General features: G+C 41.2%; 1 protein-coding gene across 1 annotated transcript in view; it reads left to right on the top strand.

Moving 5' to 3' along the window:
• The first annotated feature begins 572 nt into the window (after positions 1–572).
• Positions 573–16920, top strand: part of LOC144608316 (ADAMTS-like protein 2) — a 49040-nt gene continuing 32692 nt past the window's right edge. Inside the window, exons 1-6 of the mRNA XM_078425950.1 lie at positions 573–692; positions 5511–5628; positions 9330–9472; positions 10341–10419; positions 13965–14067; positions 16774–16919. Of these exons, the coding sequence (XP_078282076.1) occupies positions 5512–5628; positions 9330–9472; positions 10341–10419; positions 13965–14067; positions 16774–16919 (588 nt within the window). The 5' untranslated portion in view covers positions 573–692; position 5511. The remainder of the gene's footprint in view (positions 693–5510; positions 5629–9329; positions 9473–10340; positions 10420–13964; positions 14068–16773; position 16920) is intronic.

The raw sequence follows: 16920 nt of genomic DNA, 5'->3' as shown, positions 1-16920 counted from the left end.
TCGATATAAAGTGCCCTCCACCCAGGTCCCTGATGTAAAGTGCCCTCCACCCCACGTCTTTGATGTAAAGTGCCCTCCACCCCAGGTTTTTGATGTAAAGTGCCCTCCACCCCAGGTCCCCGATGTAAAGTGCCCTCCACCCCAGGTCCCTGATGTAAAGTGCCCTCCACCCCAGGTTTTTGATGTAAAGTGCCCTCCACCCCAGGTCCCTGATGTAAAGGCGTTGCGTCGACGGTCAGCCCACTTGTCGACGGTTGGTGTTCAAAGAGGCGCCTCGCGGCCGTCACGCGGCGCGGAAAGAGCGCGAGTCGCCAGGGCAACGCGCGCGCGTGGCGCCCCCGCCCGCCTGCCGGCCGGCCCGCGCAGCCGCAGAGAGGGCGGGGACGGGCCCGCGCAGCCGCAGAGAGGGCGGGGACGGGCCCGGCACAGTCGGGCGGGAGGCGGGTTGAGGGGAAGGGAGTTGGGGGAGGAAGATGGGGGTGGGAGGAGGATGCGAGTGTGCGCCCGCTGCGCCAGGTATAAAACAGCCTGTCAAATGTACGGTGGAAACTATCGCAAACAGAGGAGTGAGTCTGTCTCGGTGCCGAAGGCAACGCCCGGGCGAAGTTGTCAGGCAGCGAGATCGTCGACGCGGTGTGAGGAGAAGCCGAGCGCGGTGGCAGCGCAGGAGAGCGTCCACAGGCACAGCACAGGTACCGTGGACCTAGTTGAAAGGGGGCAGCGCGGTTACTTCAGGGGGCACTGACATCGGGGAACGGCCACAGGTAGCGTGGAGCCAGTACTGGGGCAGAGCAGGGGGCAGCGCGGTTACTTCATGGGGCACTGTCAGTGCCACTGACATCGCGGGGAGCGGCCACAGGTACCGTGGACCCAGTACTGAGGGCAGAGCAGGGGGCAGAGCGGTTACCTCAGTCATGGGGCACTGACATCGGGACCAGCCACAGGTAGCGTGGCACCAGTACTGAGGACAGAGCAGGGGGCAGCGCGGTCAGTTCCCGGGGCACTGACATTGGGGACCGGCCACAGACAACTGGGTGTCTGTGTCTCTACATATAAAGAATGTGTGTGTTTGTAAGAAGGAACTGCAGATGCTGGTTTACATCGAAGATAGACACAACAATGCTGGAGTAACTAAAGGCAGGCAGCATCTCTGGGGAGAGCATTGAGGAGAGTGCGCGGGAATAGGGAATTAAACGGGTGCAGGGCACCATACAAATATAGGGCAGGGATGGGGCATAATCATTATGAATTGTGCTATGGCAGCACAATTGTAATTTTACACTTGCGTTACCATCATTGATTCGGACATAACACAACGGTCAATCAATGCAACTACTGATAACCCTCAGTAGTTGCATAGATTGACCGATGTGTATGTGATCTGATGGTACACTATCTTCAAAATGATTTTTTCCCCTTAATTGCTGCATTTAGTTCAGCTTCGATGTGAGTTAGTGTAAAACATAAAGTGCAGGAAGCAGGAGGGACGCGAGACCGTAGATGCTGGAGCAAATGTTTTTTTTAAAACCCCGTCGGTGGAACTCGCAAAACTAAAGTGCTGGAGGAATTCAGAAGTGCTGGAGTAACTCAGCGGGTCGGACAGCTTATCTGGGGGTAATGGATAGGTAAACGCCCCGACCGAAACTTCGCTTATCCATTCCCTCCAGAGATGCTGCCTGACCCGCCGAGTTACTCCCGCGCTTTGTGATTTGTTCAAGATTCCAACATCTGCAGTAACTTGTGTCTCCACTTTAGTACTGGATGAACATAGCGGGCCAGGCAGCATCCGTGGAGCGAAATTAACAGGGTCTGAAGAATGATCCCGACCCGAAACGTCCGTTCACTTCCACAAGTTGCTGCCTGCTGAGTTCCTTTATGTTTTGCTTTGTGCAAGATGTACTTTGCAGACCAGACAGATTTTGTGGAGAAACAGTATTTCAAATCAGTGATCTTTCATGTTCCTGAAACACCCCCGTTTATTTCTGCACGGATGGACAGATCATTGACCTGAAATGTTAATTATTTTTCTCCTTCCACAGATGCCTGACATGATGAGTAATTGTAACATTTTCTGTTTTACTTTGAATTTAATATCAGTTGCATTTGATTTGGGATTGTATTTGAGCACAATACAGGAAAGTGACATTTCTCAAACATGTCTTTAAAAAAACATATTACACATTGAGGATGCAATGAAAACATTGAGATTCGTTATGATTTTCAATCATGCTATTATTTAGTTCATTTTAAGTGTTCTGGAAACTTTATACATTGTATTTATACATTGATCATTTCTCCATCAATTGCAGTACTCAACACCCTGGAAATAATCTTCTGAAGAATAAAGTAATTTTGGACAGCAGTCTTTGATTCAGTTTATAGACGATATTATGTTTTATTTTGTTCTGAGAATGTACGAATTTAATAAATGCCAGATGATCATGTAGCATTCATTCACCTGCTATTGAGTGCCAATATGTCAAAATTGTTCCATAGAGTTATGTCCTTGGTGGATGTATTACATTAATACATTAGAACAGAGATGGTGTAATAAAATCTATTGATCATGATACATCAGGATGGAATTGTATAGTAAAATATATTACATTTAATCCATTGGAACTGAAGAACTGTTATAAGATCAGCTGTAATATTCATTAATGTAGAACAAACAAGTTACCCTTTTGTATTAGTATAGAGGTGGTGCAGTGAAATAAACCAGATTAGCACTATAGTAATTCTTTATATGTTTTTAATATGCATAGAATCATGACACTTAGGTCGACCATAACAATGCAAGAAAATTGCAGGTAAACGTTGTAGATGAATGTAAACAGAAAACGTTGGAGACACGAGGTTAGGCAAGGTAGAGAGAGAAAGGGGGTACATTCAAGATTGATAATTTGAAAAGAATTAAGCAAAAACTGAAATGTTGATAATCACAGGAGGACTAAAAAGGAAAGTGTGAAAGGCAGCAGAGATTAAATGACAAAAAGCAAATCGAATGGAACTAGAACAAAAGTCTGGTTGTTTTATAAAACTGCAGAATCATCTGTACTTGAGGAAAATACTGTGAGTTTTGGAAAACGGAAATAAAATCAAAAAATGCTGATAAGCCTTGATCTAAAATCTGAAATGAATGTTAAGTTGAAAAGGTTGTGTGATTGGAAAAAAACTGCTATCTCTTGAGCTTAACTAGTTCATTGGAATAGTATGTAAGGCCAAGGGCAGAAAGGTCATTATGGGAGTGGAATGTAGAATTAGAGCTCAGAGAGCAAAAACTCAGGTTAGGTGTATGGACTAAATGGGTGTCGCCTTCAATGCAGTCACCTCTTCTTTATTTGTTCTCCTCAGTATAAGAGGACATTATATCACAAAAGCAGCTCAGTATATTAAATATAGACTTATTGGGCGGCACGGTAGCGCAGCGGTAGAGTTGCTGCTTTACAGCGAATGCAGCGCCGGAGACTCAGGTTCGATCCTGACTACGGGTACTGCACTGTAAGGAGTTTGTACGTTCTCCCCGTGACCTGCGTGGGTTTTCTCCGAGATCTTCGGTTTCCTCCCACACTCCAAAGACGTACAGGTATGTAGGTTAATTGGCTGGGTAAATGTAAAAATTGTCCCTAGTGGGTGTAGGATAGTGTTAATGTACGGGGATCACTGGGCGGCACGGACTTGGTGGGCCGAAAAGGCCTGTTTCCGGCTGTATATATATGATATGATATGATATAAATGCAGATTTTGAATATCTAACAAAATTCAAAATAGTGGAGAGACTCAGCAGATGAGCCAACTTATGTGAAGAGAAGCAGTCAATGTTTTAGATCTGGGAGCCTGCATTAGCACTAGGAAAGAGAAAAAATAAGTTTTCAGTAGCAGAAACGATGGGAAGAAATGGGGAATGAATATCTATTAAGTAGCCTCCAAGATCAGAATAAGCTACCTTTTTTCTGTGTAATCGGTGGAGGGGAAGTTTTATCTAAAGTTGGCGAATTCTCTATTGAAAGTCCTGAATGTGGAGTGGGGTTTGAGTGAGAGTGGGATGATAAATTAAAGCATTACAGTGTCAAGTAATTAGAAACTCAGGGTCACTCCTGGGGATTGAACACAAGTGCTCTGTAAAGCAATCATCCAATCAGTATTTAATTTCTCCAAAGCAGAGTAGACTACATTGTAAGATCTGAATGCAACTGCACCTCCCACAACCTCATTTATTCATTTGGTGCTCTCGATGTTGCCTCCTCTACATCAACCAGACCAAGCATGGACTAGGCGATCATTTTGCCGAACACTTGCACACTGTCTGTTGGAGCTCTGGATTGTTACCAATTTAATTCTCCTTGCCATTCACATGGTCAGCTTCCGCCACTGTCAAAGCAAGATCACACGCAAACTTGAACAACACGTCATTCTACTTGGGTAGCGTACAACCCATTTGCATGAACATTGAATTCTCCAATGACAAAGAAGCTTAATCAATGTTAACTGCTGCTGAACTCCAATTAACACAGCCCTGTTGTCTGTACATTTGGTCATTGCATACTCATGTTATGATATTTTTCCCAAATCTTTTTGTATCCTCCCCATAAATATGAGTAGTAGCCGACCGTCTTGACATACAGCAGTGTTTATTCATGCAGCTGTCCTTCCGAATGAAAAACTGATTACGGCTTATGCATTACATTTAAAAATGGTTTGGAGGCTCGTTCTTGACTCTTGAATTGAAACATTCTTGATGTGACTCTTGTTTTTATTAATGACTACTCTATAACCCTTGATTATGGCTGTCACGTCCCAATAGTTTCACCCATCCCTCCCACCTCTGCTACTCTGTTAGTAATGGACATCACAAGCTCCCTTTCCAGGAACAGGCACCCTTTTAACCTGAAATAATCTCATGAACCAGGTTGAACCTCGACCAAATGATTGCAACAATTGAGGCCAGGAGTATGTATGCCAGTCTCCCTTTTATAGATTTATTAATCATGTGGACTCATACATCAATCATGAGAATTATGGAGCTGTCTATTCCCCATTCAAGTTTCCATTGCTGCTTTTGAATGGTCAGGTGCAGTCTAGGTATTCCGTTGCTTTCTTTCTTGCAGGAGGAATGAAACTGCCTTTTATCATCCCACCTTTGAACTGAATGTTTCAAATTTAATTGCCATCAATAATTATAAAGTATTTATGTTTGACTAATATCTGCTATAAAAACAGAAATGGCTGGAAATTCTCAGTAGGCCAGGCAGCATATGGTGAGAAAGAAACAGACTTAAAGTTTCAGGTCTTCCATCGTATTGATAACCTGTAATGCTAACCCTATTCCGGTCTCCACACATGCTTTCTGGCTAGCTGATTATTTCCAGCATTTTCTCTTTTGTTTTATGACTTCTAATATCTATAGTTTTTTTGTGTAATATTTGCTATTTCCCATCACCTTGTTAGCCAATCATTAAATTTTAAAATAATTATCCAATTAAAATTCCTATATTTCGACTTTCTTGCAGTATGAACTTCATAAAATGTATTTCCAAACGTACTTCTGGCTGGAATGCAGCTTTCTCTTTGCACTGCCTGATCGGTGCCACATTATTTATTGAAAATGTTGCTACTTTAGCATTACACGTGAGTATCAATCTATTTTTTCATCCTTTACATCATCACTATTGTTTAAGTGATTCCTTTTAATTCTTGCAAAATTGTTTAATGTGACCAACTTCATAGTCGTTATTCATTGAAAATAGTTAGTACAGCTAATCGGTGATCAGTGCTGTTGCCAGCATTTCTGTTGGCTACAGTGTGTAGCACAGAACTTAGAAAAGTACAACACAGGAGCAAGCCCACAATGTCTGTGCCAAACATAATGCCAAGATAAATTAACCTCATCTGCAGCACATGAACCATACCCTTTCGTTCCCTATGTATCCATGTGCCTATCTAAAAACCTCAAGCCCCACTACCATGTCTGCCTCTATCACCACCCCTGCCACACTACCCACTGTGTAAAAAAAAACTTGCCCCTTGCACTTTAAAGTCATGCCCTCTCTTTGACAATTCTATTGTGGGAAAAAGATTCTGAATGTCTTATCTATGCCTTTCATAATTTTATATCTATCAATCAGATTTCCTCTCTACCTCTGGCATTTTAGGGAAAACAATCCTAGTGTGTCCAACCTCTCCTTATAGCTATAATCATAATCATACTTTATTAGGCAAGTATGTTTTGCAACATACGAGGAATTTCATTTGCCATACAGTCATACCAATAAAAAGCAACAGAACACACAAAATACATTTTAACATGAACATCCACCACAGTGACTCCTCCACATTCCTCACTGATGGAAGGCGGAAAAAAAGTTCAATCTCTTCCCTAATTTATCCTCCCGCGGTCGGGGGCCTCGAGCCTTCCCTTGACGGGATGATCTTGACTCCCGTAGCCGGCGGTTGGGCCTTCCTCATCGGTGCGATCAAGCTCCTGCATCGGGAGGGGAATAATAGTTCCCCCCGCGCCGAGTGATCGACCCTGGGTCAGAGCTGATCGAACCTTCTGCGTCGTTTGTAATATCGTTTCCCGGTCTCTACCCGAGGCTGCGAACTCCTCGATGTTGAAGTCCACAGGCCGCAGTTGGAGCGTCGATCCCAGGAAAGGGATCGCAGGCTCCGATGGTAAGTCCACGGCCCCACGATGGGGCTCAAAGTCAGTCCCGAGCAAGACCTCCAGCTCCATGATGTTAGGCCGCAGAGCGACCGGAGATACGATCCGGAAAACAATCGCATCTCCGGCAAGGTAGGAGATTGAAAAATGTTTCCCCCGCCCACCCCCCACATAAAACAAACCAGAGAACATTAACACATACTTTTAAAACACACTAAAAATAACAAAAAAATGACGAGAAAGACAGACGGACTGCAGGCGAGGCTGCCATTGTGGTGCCACCCGGTGGAACATATCCTCTAATGGTGGCAGCATTCTGGTAAGCTGTTTCTGAACCCCTTCTAAAGCCTCCACGTCCCTCCTGTAATGAGGAGACCAGGACTTCACACAGTACTAGAATATGGCCTTAGTAAACCCTTGTTAGGCTGCACCATGACTTCCTGACTCCAGCAATAGTATATATGCTGATGTGTTAAAATTGTAATATGCTGATTATTTTTCCTTGAAACAATATGTAGTTGCTTTACTGTTGTTAAAATGGGATAGCAATGTTTCCTGTCCAGTGTTCACATTCCTGAGGTAGCTCTTTCAACAGTATTGCTTGAATTTAGGATTTGGGACATATGAGGCTTTATGGGAAGCAAGAAGCTATCCATGTATTTTGAAATACAAATAATATAGGAATTGATATGCATATATTTTCAACGGTAGCTGTTTAGAATGTGCAGCATTGTTCTGTTACCCTTGTACAAGCTTTGAAGATGTGAGTGCTGCATCGTTAGTGCCAGAACACGTCCCCCGGAGACAGAATATTACATCTTACCTGCCAAGATCCTCTAACTTTCTGCTTGTGAGGGTCACAGCAGGTTACTATTTTAGGCTTTTTACAAATTCCCGTAAATTAACTTTTAACAATAGGTTTAAACTAAACATTTGTTTAGGGGTTGTATACAATTAGAAAGAAAGAAATACTTGCATGTCTGTTGGCATTAAAACAATTTTACATCCACTCTGGGCAAATTGCCTAAACCCTGCTGTGCCTTGCAGGGCAGGGCATACTGATGTTTCTGTTGATCTGTGCAAGCTAATGTTTAAACAATTTTTACTAGTTATTTTAATGCAATTCAGACACAGTCGTCTAGACAAGTAATCTTGGTGACCTTTGTGAATGAATTTATTATGTTTTTGTACACCACAGTAATGTCATTCGTATATGAATATTAAAGGGAAAGCTGAATGAAGAAATGATGGAAGAGTATTTTTCAGAATATTCATCTGATCAGCTTGAAAATATTAATATCCCAAAAATGCTAAATATCCTATAATTATAATGTATGAATTCTTCCTGGTCCAGTAATTAGGATGGAGAGCGGTTACATTGATAATTCCTGAAAAGCTCCTGCTGTAAGTGAGAAAAAAACAGATCCTCACACGTATGGTCTGCTAAATAATGTGGCAAACAGGTGACAAAAGCATTTTTCAAAAACATCTGTAGTAACTATTCTCACTAAGGTAAAAGTTGTGAAATTATTTCAAGAATGTTTTTCTCCAAAAGAGTTACATGAAGTACAAAAAAAACACAATTAAACAACCTGGCTGTTTGGATCAAGAGTATTTCTGAAGAAGTAAGAACTGAGTGAAGTAAGAACAATCTTAGTGTAAAATGTTTCTTGAAGAAAAATATAAAGGGGCTAGGTTTTGGAGTTGAACTCAAAGTAGAAGGAGTTGATAATAATTCTGAAAGATTTTTGTCCAAAAGTAAAGAGGTTGGTCCTAATATTTTAGTGGAGTGTCATCCACTGTAACTAAAATCAGAAAACAGCTTTGATGTAAAATATATCGTTGCAAATTAATAACATTTTGGCCAAGTGATTCAGGGTGCCTAGCAAACAAATAACTAGGTTTTATGACTAGATGAAAAGCTATCTTCTTTTTCAGTTTGTGATAAAAATGTAATTGCATGGAAAAAAAATCAGTACATTGTCATCGTATACCAACCCAACACGAGTGGGGAAAGAAATAGCTTGTCGCAGCTGTTTATATCAGGTTTTACTGGATTGTAAACAAATTTTATAAGATAGAAAATACGTCGTAACAGTGTTGATTTCTGCAAATTGGAAATTTAATTTGGGGGGTTTCTTACGTTAAAAAATAGTTCATTTACTTTTGATACATTTTTTGCTTTTCCTCTTGGTCATTTTAATTAGTTGTATTTATCAGGCCCTGGCACAAAGCACTCTCTGAAGTAGAACCATATTTAATTGATAGGTAAGTTTGAATGTTTTGTAAGGTACATGTCAATTTTTTTGGCTTTTCTGACTTTCTTTAGACCCTGGGTTTTCAAACTGGAAAAGGGGCATGCATGTTGTTGATAGGTACGGTAAAGTTAGAAGGCAAAGCAATTATAAAAGGAATGTTATTCAGTGTTTGTAATTATATAAATGGGCACATTTGATTTCTCTTGCTCCCTGTGAGAGGTGTATGTGATTCAATCTGACATGGGAAACCCAATCTTCATTTTCTCACAATTCTGCCTGTGTGGAAATTATCAGCATTTAGTTAGTAATATGAATCTTCAAACTCCTTTTGTTGCGGATCAAATGATTAAGATAAACTCTCATAAACAAAACGTTATCAAAATAAATAAATTTTATCTTCTTCCTTCTAGCAAGTAGCTCAGACGTACAATAGTTTAGAAGAAGGACTGGATAATACTGCATATTGGTGGGGTGAATGGGCCAAATGGACAGGATGCACTCGGACATGTGGAGGAGGCATCAAAACAAAAGAAAGACACTGTTTGAAGCAAAGGTGAAAAAACATATGTGTAGTGTTTTCTTTTCAGTAAAGTATGTATTGCTGCTCAATTACTATTATAACCCAATGGAAATAAGCATCGGCAAAAAAAATCATACAATAATATTATAACCAATTCCCAGAAATGATCTGATTTTCTGTTTGATCTGTACTTCAGATTTATTGCTAGTTCTCCCACAGCAACTCATTGGTAGTTCAGTGATCAACTCCCATATTCAACTGACCCCTAAATGAAATAAAAGGGTACTCGAGAGTCGCTTAATCACTAATTATTACCTTTGCTTTATACCTCTTACTGAAAGTTTAACTATTTCACAAGAGCTTTTCAAGCAACATTGTAATATCAAACACATCCATAGTCTGAAGAAGGGTCTCAACCCGAAACGTCATCTATTCCTTTTCTCCAGAGATGCTATCTGACCCGCTGAATTACTCCAGCTTTTTGTGTCTATCTTCGGTTTAAACCAGCATCTGCAGTTCCTTCCTGCACATCCATGCTTTGCACCCATTGCTTTTCCTTTCCCCCAAATTATGCCCCAGTATCATTGATACAGGTCAAAAAGGAGCTGTGCCTATAGTTTAGATGCATTTCAGGATCAGGATAGAAGGGAGAATGGAATGAGAAACTTTAGTTATAGACTCCAGTGAAATTTAAATGTTGGGCAGATTGGCCTTGTTCTTTGCTATACATTCCATGTAATGCAGTAACTTCTGTGCAAATGATTTTGTATAAGAGCAAATTACCTGTATTTATATTTGTATATTCTTACAGTTTATTTGGATAGATATTCTGAAATCAACAAAATATACAATTACATTTTGTCTACAAAATGTATAATAAATATTTCTCTGATTTATTAAGCAGAAGGATAGCAGTGATGGCAACTGATAACCAGACCTGTACAGGCACTTCCAAAAGATATCAGCTATGCAACTTACAGGTCAGCAGAATCAATCACTTGTAATAAAACTTCGGAATTAGGATAAAGTTAAAATATGTGGAAAATACTTCCTGAACAGAAATGCAGTACATGGAAAACAGCTGAGAGCTGGGAATATGCTGCTCAAGGGACTGACTATTTTTGAGTATGTGGCACAGAGCAACGTACAGAAAGGAGTAAAAATTTATCTTGGCAGTATTAAATACATTGTCCATTACACTCTTGCTGATGTGCATTCTCTGCATTCAGGAAAACTGAATATCAATTAAAGACTCGAGACACTATCCCTTTCTCGTGGTTTCTCCGTCTCTGCGGTATCTGCTCTCAAGGTGAGGCTTTCCACCTCAGGACATCTGAGATGCCCTCTTTAGTAAACGTGGTTCTCCCCGTCCCCGCAGTTATAGATGAAGCTCTCGTCCGTGTCTCCTTCATTTCCTGCTATTCTACTCTCTAAATAGAACAAGGAGTTTCCCTTAACCTCGCATGGGCTAGAGCGAGAAACTGAATAGATAAGGGGGTGGATTTACCTGAAATTGTAAAATTCAATGCTCATGCCATTGGGTTGTATACTGTCCGAGAAGTTGATAAGGTTACATTTGGAGTATTGTGTGCATTTCTGTTTACCCTGCCACAAGAAGGATGTCATTAAAATGAAAATGGTGGGGAAAAAATTCTGAGAGTGTTTCTGGGACTCAATGGATTGGGTTATAAGGAGAGACTGGATTAGCTAGGACTGTAGGACACTGAGGGATGACATAAAGGTATATGAAATCACGAAGGGCATAGATAAGATGAATAGCCACAGCCTTTTCTCCAGAGTATAGGAGACTAAAAATTGGGAGCATGGGTTTAAGATTAGAAGGGAAGGATTTAAAAGGGACCCGATGGGCAACATTTTCATACATAGGGTGTTGTGCACATGGACTGAAGAAGGGTCTCGACCCTAAACGTCACCCATTCCTTCCCTCCCGAGATGCTGCCTGACCCGCTGAGTTACTCCAGTATTTTGTGTCTACCTTCGATTTTAACCAGCATCTGCAGTTTTTTTCCTACTCGTTTGTGTGTGGTTCCACTCTGGCAGCGGAATGCAATAAACTGGGTTAGAGAAGGTGCAAGTAGTAATCCACTTCTCTCTTGCATAATTTTAATTTTTTTTATACCTTTGTACTATTTGCTTCATCAAGTTTATGATCGTTGTCTGCATTGTTAGAGGATTGGTTGAAGATTCCATTTTACTTATTTGATTTCTTGAAGATCTCTCATTTTATTTAGCCACTGGCATTATTCTTGCCCTTAAGTGGTAACATGATTTTTGTGCCTAGTCCATCCAAAGCTCTCAGAATTTTAAATACTTAGTTTTTCCTTTTAGGACTGAAGGAAGTAGTCCATTCACCCTTCCCTGATGGGTATAACATTGTACGTCTGGTACAATAAAATTGATGCTACAATAGGCAGTGAGGAAGTATTTCTAACATTACAATGGGATCTTGATCAAATGAGTCAATGGGCTGAGAAATGGCAGATGAGTTTAATTCTGATAATTGCGAGGTGTTGCATTTTAGTAAGCAGGGCAGGACTTGCACAATAAATGATCGGGCCCTGGGGAATGCTATAGAAGAAAGACCAAGGAGGTAAGGTATTTACTTCCTTGAGGGTGGCAATATGGGTAGACAGCATGGTGAGGAATTCATTTGGGATGCTTGCTTTCGTTGGTCACGGTATTGAATGCAGGAATTGGGTTATCATGTGGCAACTGTTCGAGAAGTTGATAAGGTTACATTTGGAGTATTATGTGCATTTCTGTTTACCCTGCCACAAGAAGGATGTCATTAAAATGAAAATGGTGGGGAAAAAATTCTGAGAATGTTTCTGGGGGTAGTGTGAATTGTGAGGAAGATGCAATAAGGCTGCAGGGTGACTTGGACAGGTTGTGTGAGTGGGCGAATACATGGCAGATGCAGTTTAATGTAGATAAGTGTGAGGTTATTCACTTTGGAAGTAAGAATAGAAAGGCAGATTATTATCTGAATGGTGTCAAGTTAGGAGGAGGGGGAGTTCAACGAGATCTGGGTGTCCTAGTGCATCAGTCAATGAAAGGAAGCATGCAGGTACAGCAGGCAGTGAAGAAAGCCAATGGAATGTTGGCCTTCATAACAAGAGGAGTTGAGTATAGGAGCAAAGAGGTCCTTCTACAGTTGTACTGGGCCCTGGTGAGACCGCACCTGGAGTACTGTGTGCAGTTTTGGTCTCCAAATTTGAGGAAGGATATTCTTGCTATGGAGGGCGTGCAGCGTAGGTTCACTAGGTTAATTCCCGGAATGGCGGGACTGTCGTATGTTGAAAGGCTGGAGCGATTGGGCTTGTATACACTGGAATTTAGAAGGATGAGGGGGGATCTTATTGAAACATATAAGATAATTAGGGTATTGGACACATTAGAGGCAGGAAACATGTTCCCAATGTTGGGGGAGTCCAGAACAAGGGGCCACAGTTTAAGAATAAGGGGTAGGCCATTTAGAACGGAGATGAGGAAGAACTTTTTCAGTCAGAGAGTGGTGAAGGTGTGGAATTCTCTGCCTCAGAAGGCAGTGGAGGCCAGTTCGTTGGATGCTTTCAAGAGAGAGCTGGATAGAGCTCTTAAGGATAGCGGAGTGAGGGGGTATGGGGAGAAGGCAGGAACGGGGTACTGATTGAGAGTGATCAGCCATGATCGCATTGAATGGCGGTGCTGGCTCGAAGGGCTGAATGGCCTACTCCTGCACCTATTGTCAATGGATTGGGTTATAAGGAGAGACTGGATTAGCTAGGACTGTAGGAGACTGAGGGATGACATAAAGGTATATGAAATCATGAAGGGCATAGATAAGATGAATAGCCACAGCCTTTTCCCCAGAGTGCAGGAGACTAAAAATTGGGAGCATGGGTTTAAGATTAGAAGGGAAGGATTTAAAAGGGATCCGATGGACAACATTTTCATACATAGGGTGTTGTGCACATGGAACGAGCTGTCATAGAAAGTGGGAGAGGCAGGTACAATTGTATTCAAAAGGCACTTAGCCAAGCACGTTAGAACATACAGCTTATACACAGAATGCCATTAATGTTCAATACGAGTCATTCCAGTTCATGGTGTCAGCCTGGAAGTCTTGGCGTAGACAATCTCTCCTCTGAGAATTGCCTCATCAACCAAGGTGCTTGGGTCATAATTTGTACAGTAAGCAGCACATTCCTTCTCATGCAGAGCCTCCCTTGCAACTATGTTAGCCTTTTCAAATTGGCTTAGCCTGCAGCGTAATGGAGAGTGCCCTTTGAAACTGGTGCTCCAAAGTCAGTTCACCTGGGAGTATTGAAGCGATTGTGATCAAATTCTATGCATTGAGTTTAAAGATAGCAATTAAAAATCACTTTGACATTTTCACACCAATTCCTATCAAATGCTGTGTCTGAACCACACCAACATGAATTGGTGATTTAACTACGTAAAACAGATTTAACATGATTATTCAGATGTGTACTTTAAGCAAGCATTTCATTAACTGTTGCAGGATTGCGCAGCTAATGGGTGGAGCTTCCGCGATGAGCAATGTTCATCTTTTAACTCTCGTACTTATAGTGGAAGGACTTACAAATGGAAACCACTGTACCCTGGTGAGAAAGCTTGTTACACTTATTTTGTTTAATCAGCCCCTTTGTTTAAACAATAATGAACAGGAGAATGTACTTGTGATCTGCTTCAAGCAAATTAACTTTAGTTGAAAAATGTAAATTTATTACTATATTATTTATAATATAATTAAAATGGTTGGAAACTTTAAAGAAAAAAAATGTACCAATGCAAATTTATTTCTCTGCCGCCTGTGCTCAATAAATAATGCTTTGCATACATATCGGGGAAACAATTTGCAAATCTGTTTTGTCACCTCCCATTCTAATAACTATAACAATGTGTAGAAACATAGAAAATAGGTGCAGGAAGAAGCCATTCGGCCCTTCGAGCCAGCACCGTCATTCATTGTGATCACGGCTGATCATCCACAATCAGTAACCTGTGCCTGCCTTCTCCCCATACCCCTTGCTTCCGCTAGCCCCAAGAGCTCTTTCTAACTCTCTTTTAAATTCATCCAGTGAATTGGCCTCCACTGCCTTCTGTGGCAGATAATTCAACAAATTAAAAACTCTCTGGGTGAAAAAGTTTTTTCTCATCTCAGTTTCAAATGGCCTCCCCTTTATTCTTAGACTGTGCCCCATGGTCTGGACTCCCCCAACAATGGGAACATTTTTCCCTGCATCTGGCTTGCCCAGTCCTTTTATAATTTTATACGTTTCTATAAGATCCCCTCTCATCCTTCTAAATTCCAGTGAACTCAAACCCAATCTTTCCTCATATGACAGTCCCGCCATCCCGGGGATTAACCTCGTGAACCTATGCTGCACTCTCTCAGTATGCAGTATGGGATTTTTTTTCTGTTTACACATCTGACAATTTAAAAACAATCCTTGATACTGGAAATCAATTCAAACACATAGGTAAATGTGCATCTTTTATCTGGTCTTCTCTACAGTCTATGTTTGGGCTGCTCTTAGATTACTTTTAGTCCAACTTATACCTTCAGCCGCATAGCATGATTTGTCTGACATTTGGAATGGCAGGGTTTCCGATTTAGATTCTGGAAAATACATTCAACATCATTTAAAATGTTAACACAACCTGAGGATTTCTAAAGTAGGGGCCCATTTCATTTGTTGTAAGGAGAAGTGGACTTCCTTGGGCTTTGTCCTCAATGTCCTAAATCTGCCATCATCTCTCTCTGTGGGGTTCCAGGGGTTGTGATAAAGGGACCGGACAAGAGGAAAATGATACAGAAAGCTGAAAATCATTGTTGCCAGCATTTGCATTTGGAAAATGGGTTTCAAGAAAATATGGGTCAACAAAATACTATTCTTTGCCACTGTACTGCCTAATTTTTAGATAGAATTGCAGTTTAAAAAAAAGGCAGCATTGTGTGTCTATTGATGTGTGGAGGAAGGAACTGCATATGCTGGTTCACACTGAAGATGGAGAGTAACTCAGTGGGACAGGCAACATCTCTGGATGGAAGGAATGGGTGATGCTTCGGGTCAAGACCCTTCCAAACGTCACGCATTCCTTCTATCCAGTGATGCTGCCTGTCCCGCTGTGTTACTCCAGCATTTTGTGTCCATCTTCGTGTGTCTATTGATGCTTGTTTGAAAGAGTTGCCTTTTGTTATCAGTTTTTCTTTTCATGACCTCTTTAATTTTTTATTGCTGAGAAGTTCCTGGAAAATTCAGGGAGAAGATGTTTTATTGTAATCATTTGAAAATTATTCCTTTTATTTGTAGCTGTCTAGTTTCCACAGACCAGTAAGAGTTTTTAATTGTTACATGTCAGGAATGCAACAATGACATTCTTACTTGTTAAAGGTTTACAAGCACAATATTAATGCAACAACAAAACAAATAAATAAACAATTAAACAATAACTTTTCAGTCACACCATGGAAACGCCCCTTAATAGTGCAAGCTGAAATGTGAGGCAGTGCTAATTAATATGGTTTGACAGAAAATGTGATAAAAGTGGATGAAAATGATGAGTGTACAGACGGAAGGGGTGGGGGGAGGGCTGCTCCTTTTCAACCCAAGCTGTCGGTAAAGTACTGTGACAGAGCAGGTGGATGTTTGGACCTTTACTTGGTCCTAAAAAAAAAATCTTACAAGAGGTCTGCAACTCTTACAACAGTTCACATTGTTATTTTGTATATTTACAAAGGCCTAAGTTTCATCTTCCAATTAAATTGAATTAATTAAGAATTTTTCTAGGTTTATATCTGTATAATATATCCAAGGATAGGTTAAGATATCCATGACTTTATTCAGGATTTCTACTCGTTGAGATGTTTAACTAACATGCTAAGTTCACTATTTCATGTGGCATTCAAAATCGCATAGCTCTGTTCTGCAGGTGTCCTTAACCTTCTGAGCCATACCTTGCATACAAAATTGTGACTGCATTTCCAATTGATTTATTTTTGTAGACACAAAATGCTGGAGTAACTCAGCGGGATAGGCAGCATCTCAGGAGAGAAGGAAAGGGTGACTTTTCGGGTCAAGACCCTTCTTCAGACTGATGTCAGGGGAGGGGTCGCGGGAGGTGACGTTTTGGGTCGAGCCCCTTCTTCAGACTGATGTCAGGGCAGGGGTCGCGGGAGGTGACGTTTTGGGTCGAGCCCCTTCTTCAGACTGATGTCAGGGGAGGGGGCGGTAGTGATTTATTTTTGTTATGTGCTTCATGTAATATGAGACATGTAATAAATTGTTCTTATTCATTTCTTGTAGATGATTATGTGCACATCTCAAGCAAGCCTTGTGATCTTCAGTGTACTACAACAGATGGACAGAGACAGCTGATGGTCCCAGCACGGGATGGAACATCTTGTAAATACGGGGAATACAGAGGAGTCTGTGTAGCTGGAGGGTGTGAGG

Source organism: Rhinoraja longicauda, chromosome 31 (genome assembly GCF_053455715.1).
Source record: "Rhinoraja longicauda isolate Sanriku21f chromosome 31, sRhiLon1.1, whole genome shotgun sequence".
In the NCBI taxonomy this organism is placed as follows: Eukaryota; Metazoa; Chordata; class Chondrichthyes; order Rajiformes; family Arhynchobatidae; genus Rhinoraja; species Rhinoraja longicauda.
This window is presented reverse-complemented; position numbering and strand designations above follow the sequence as displayed.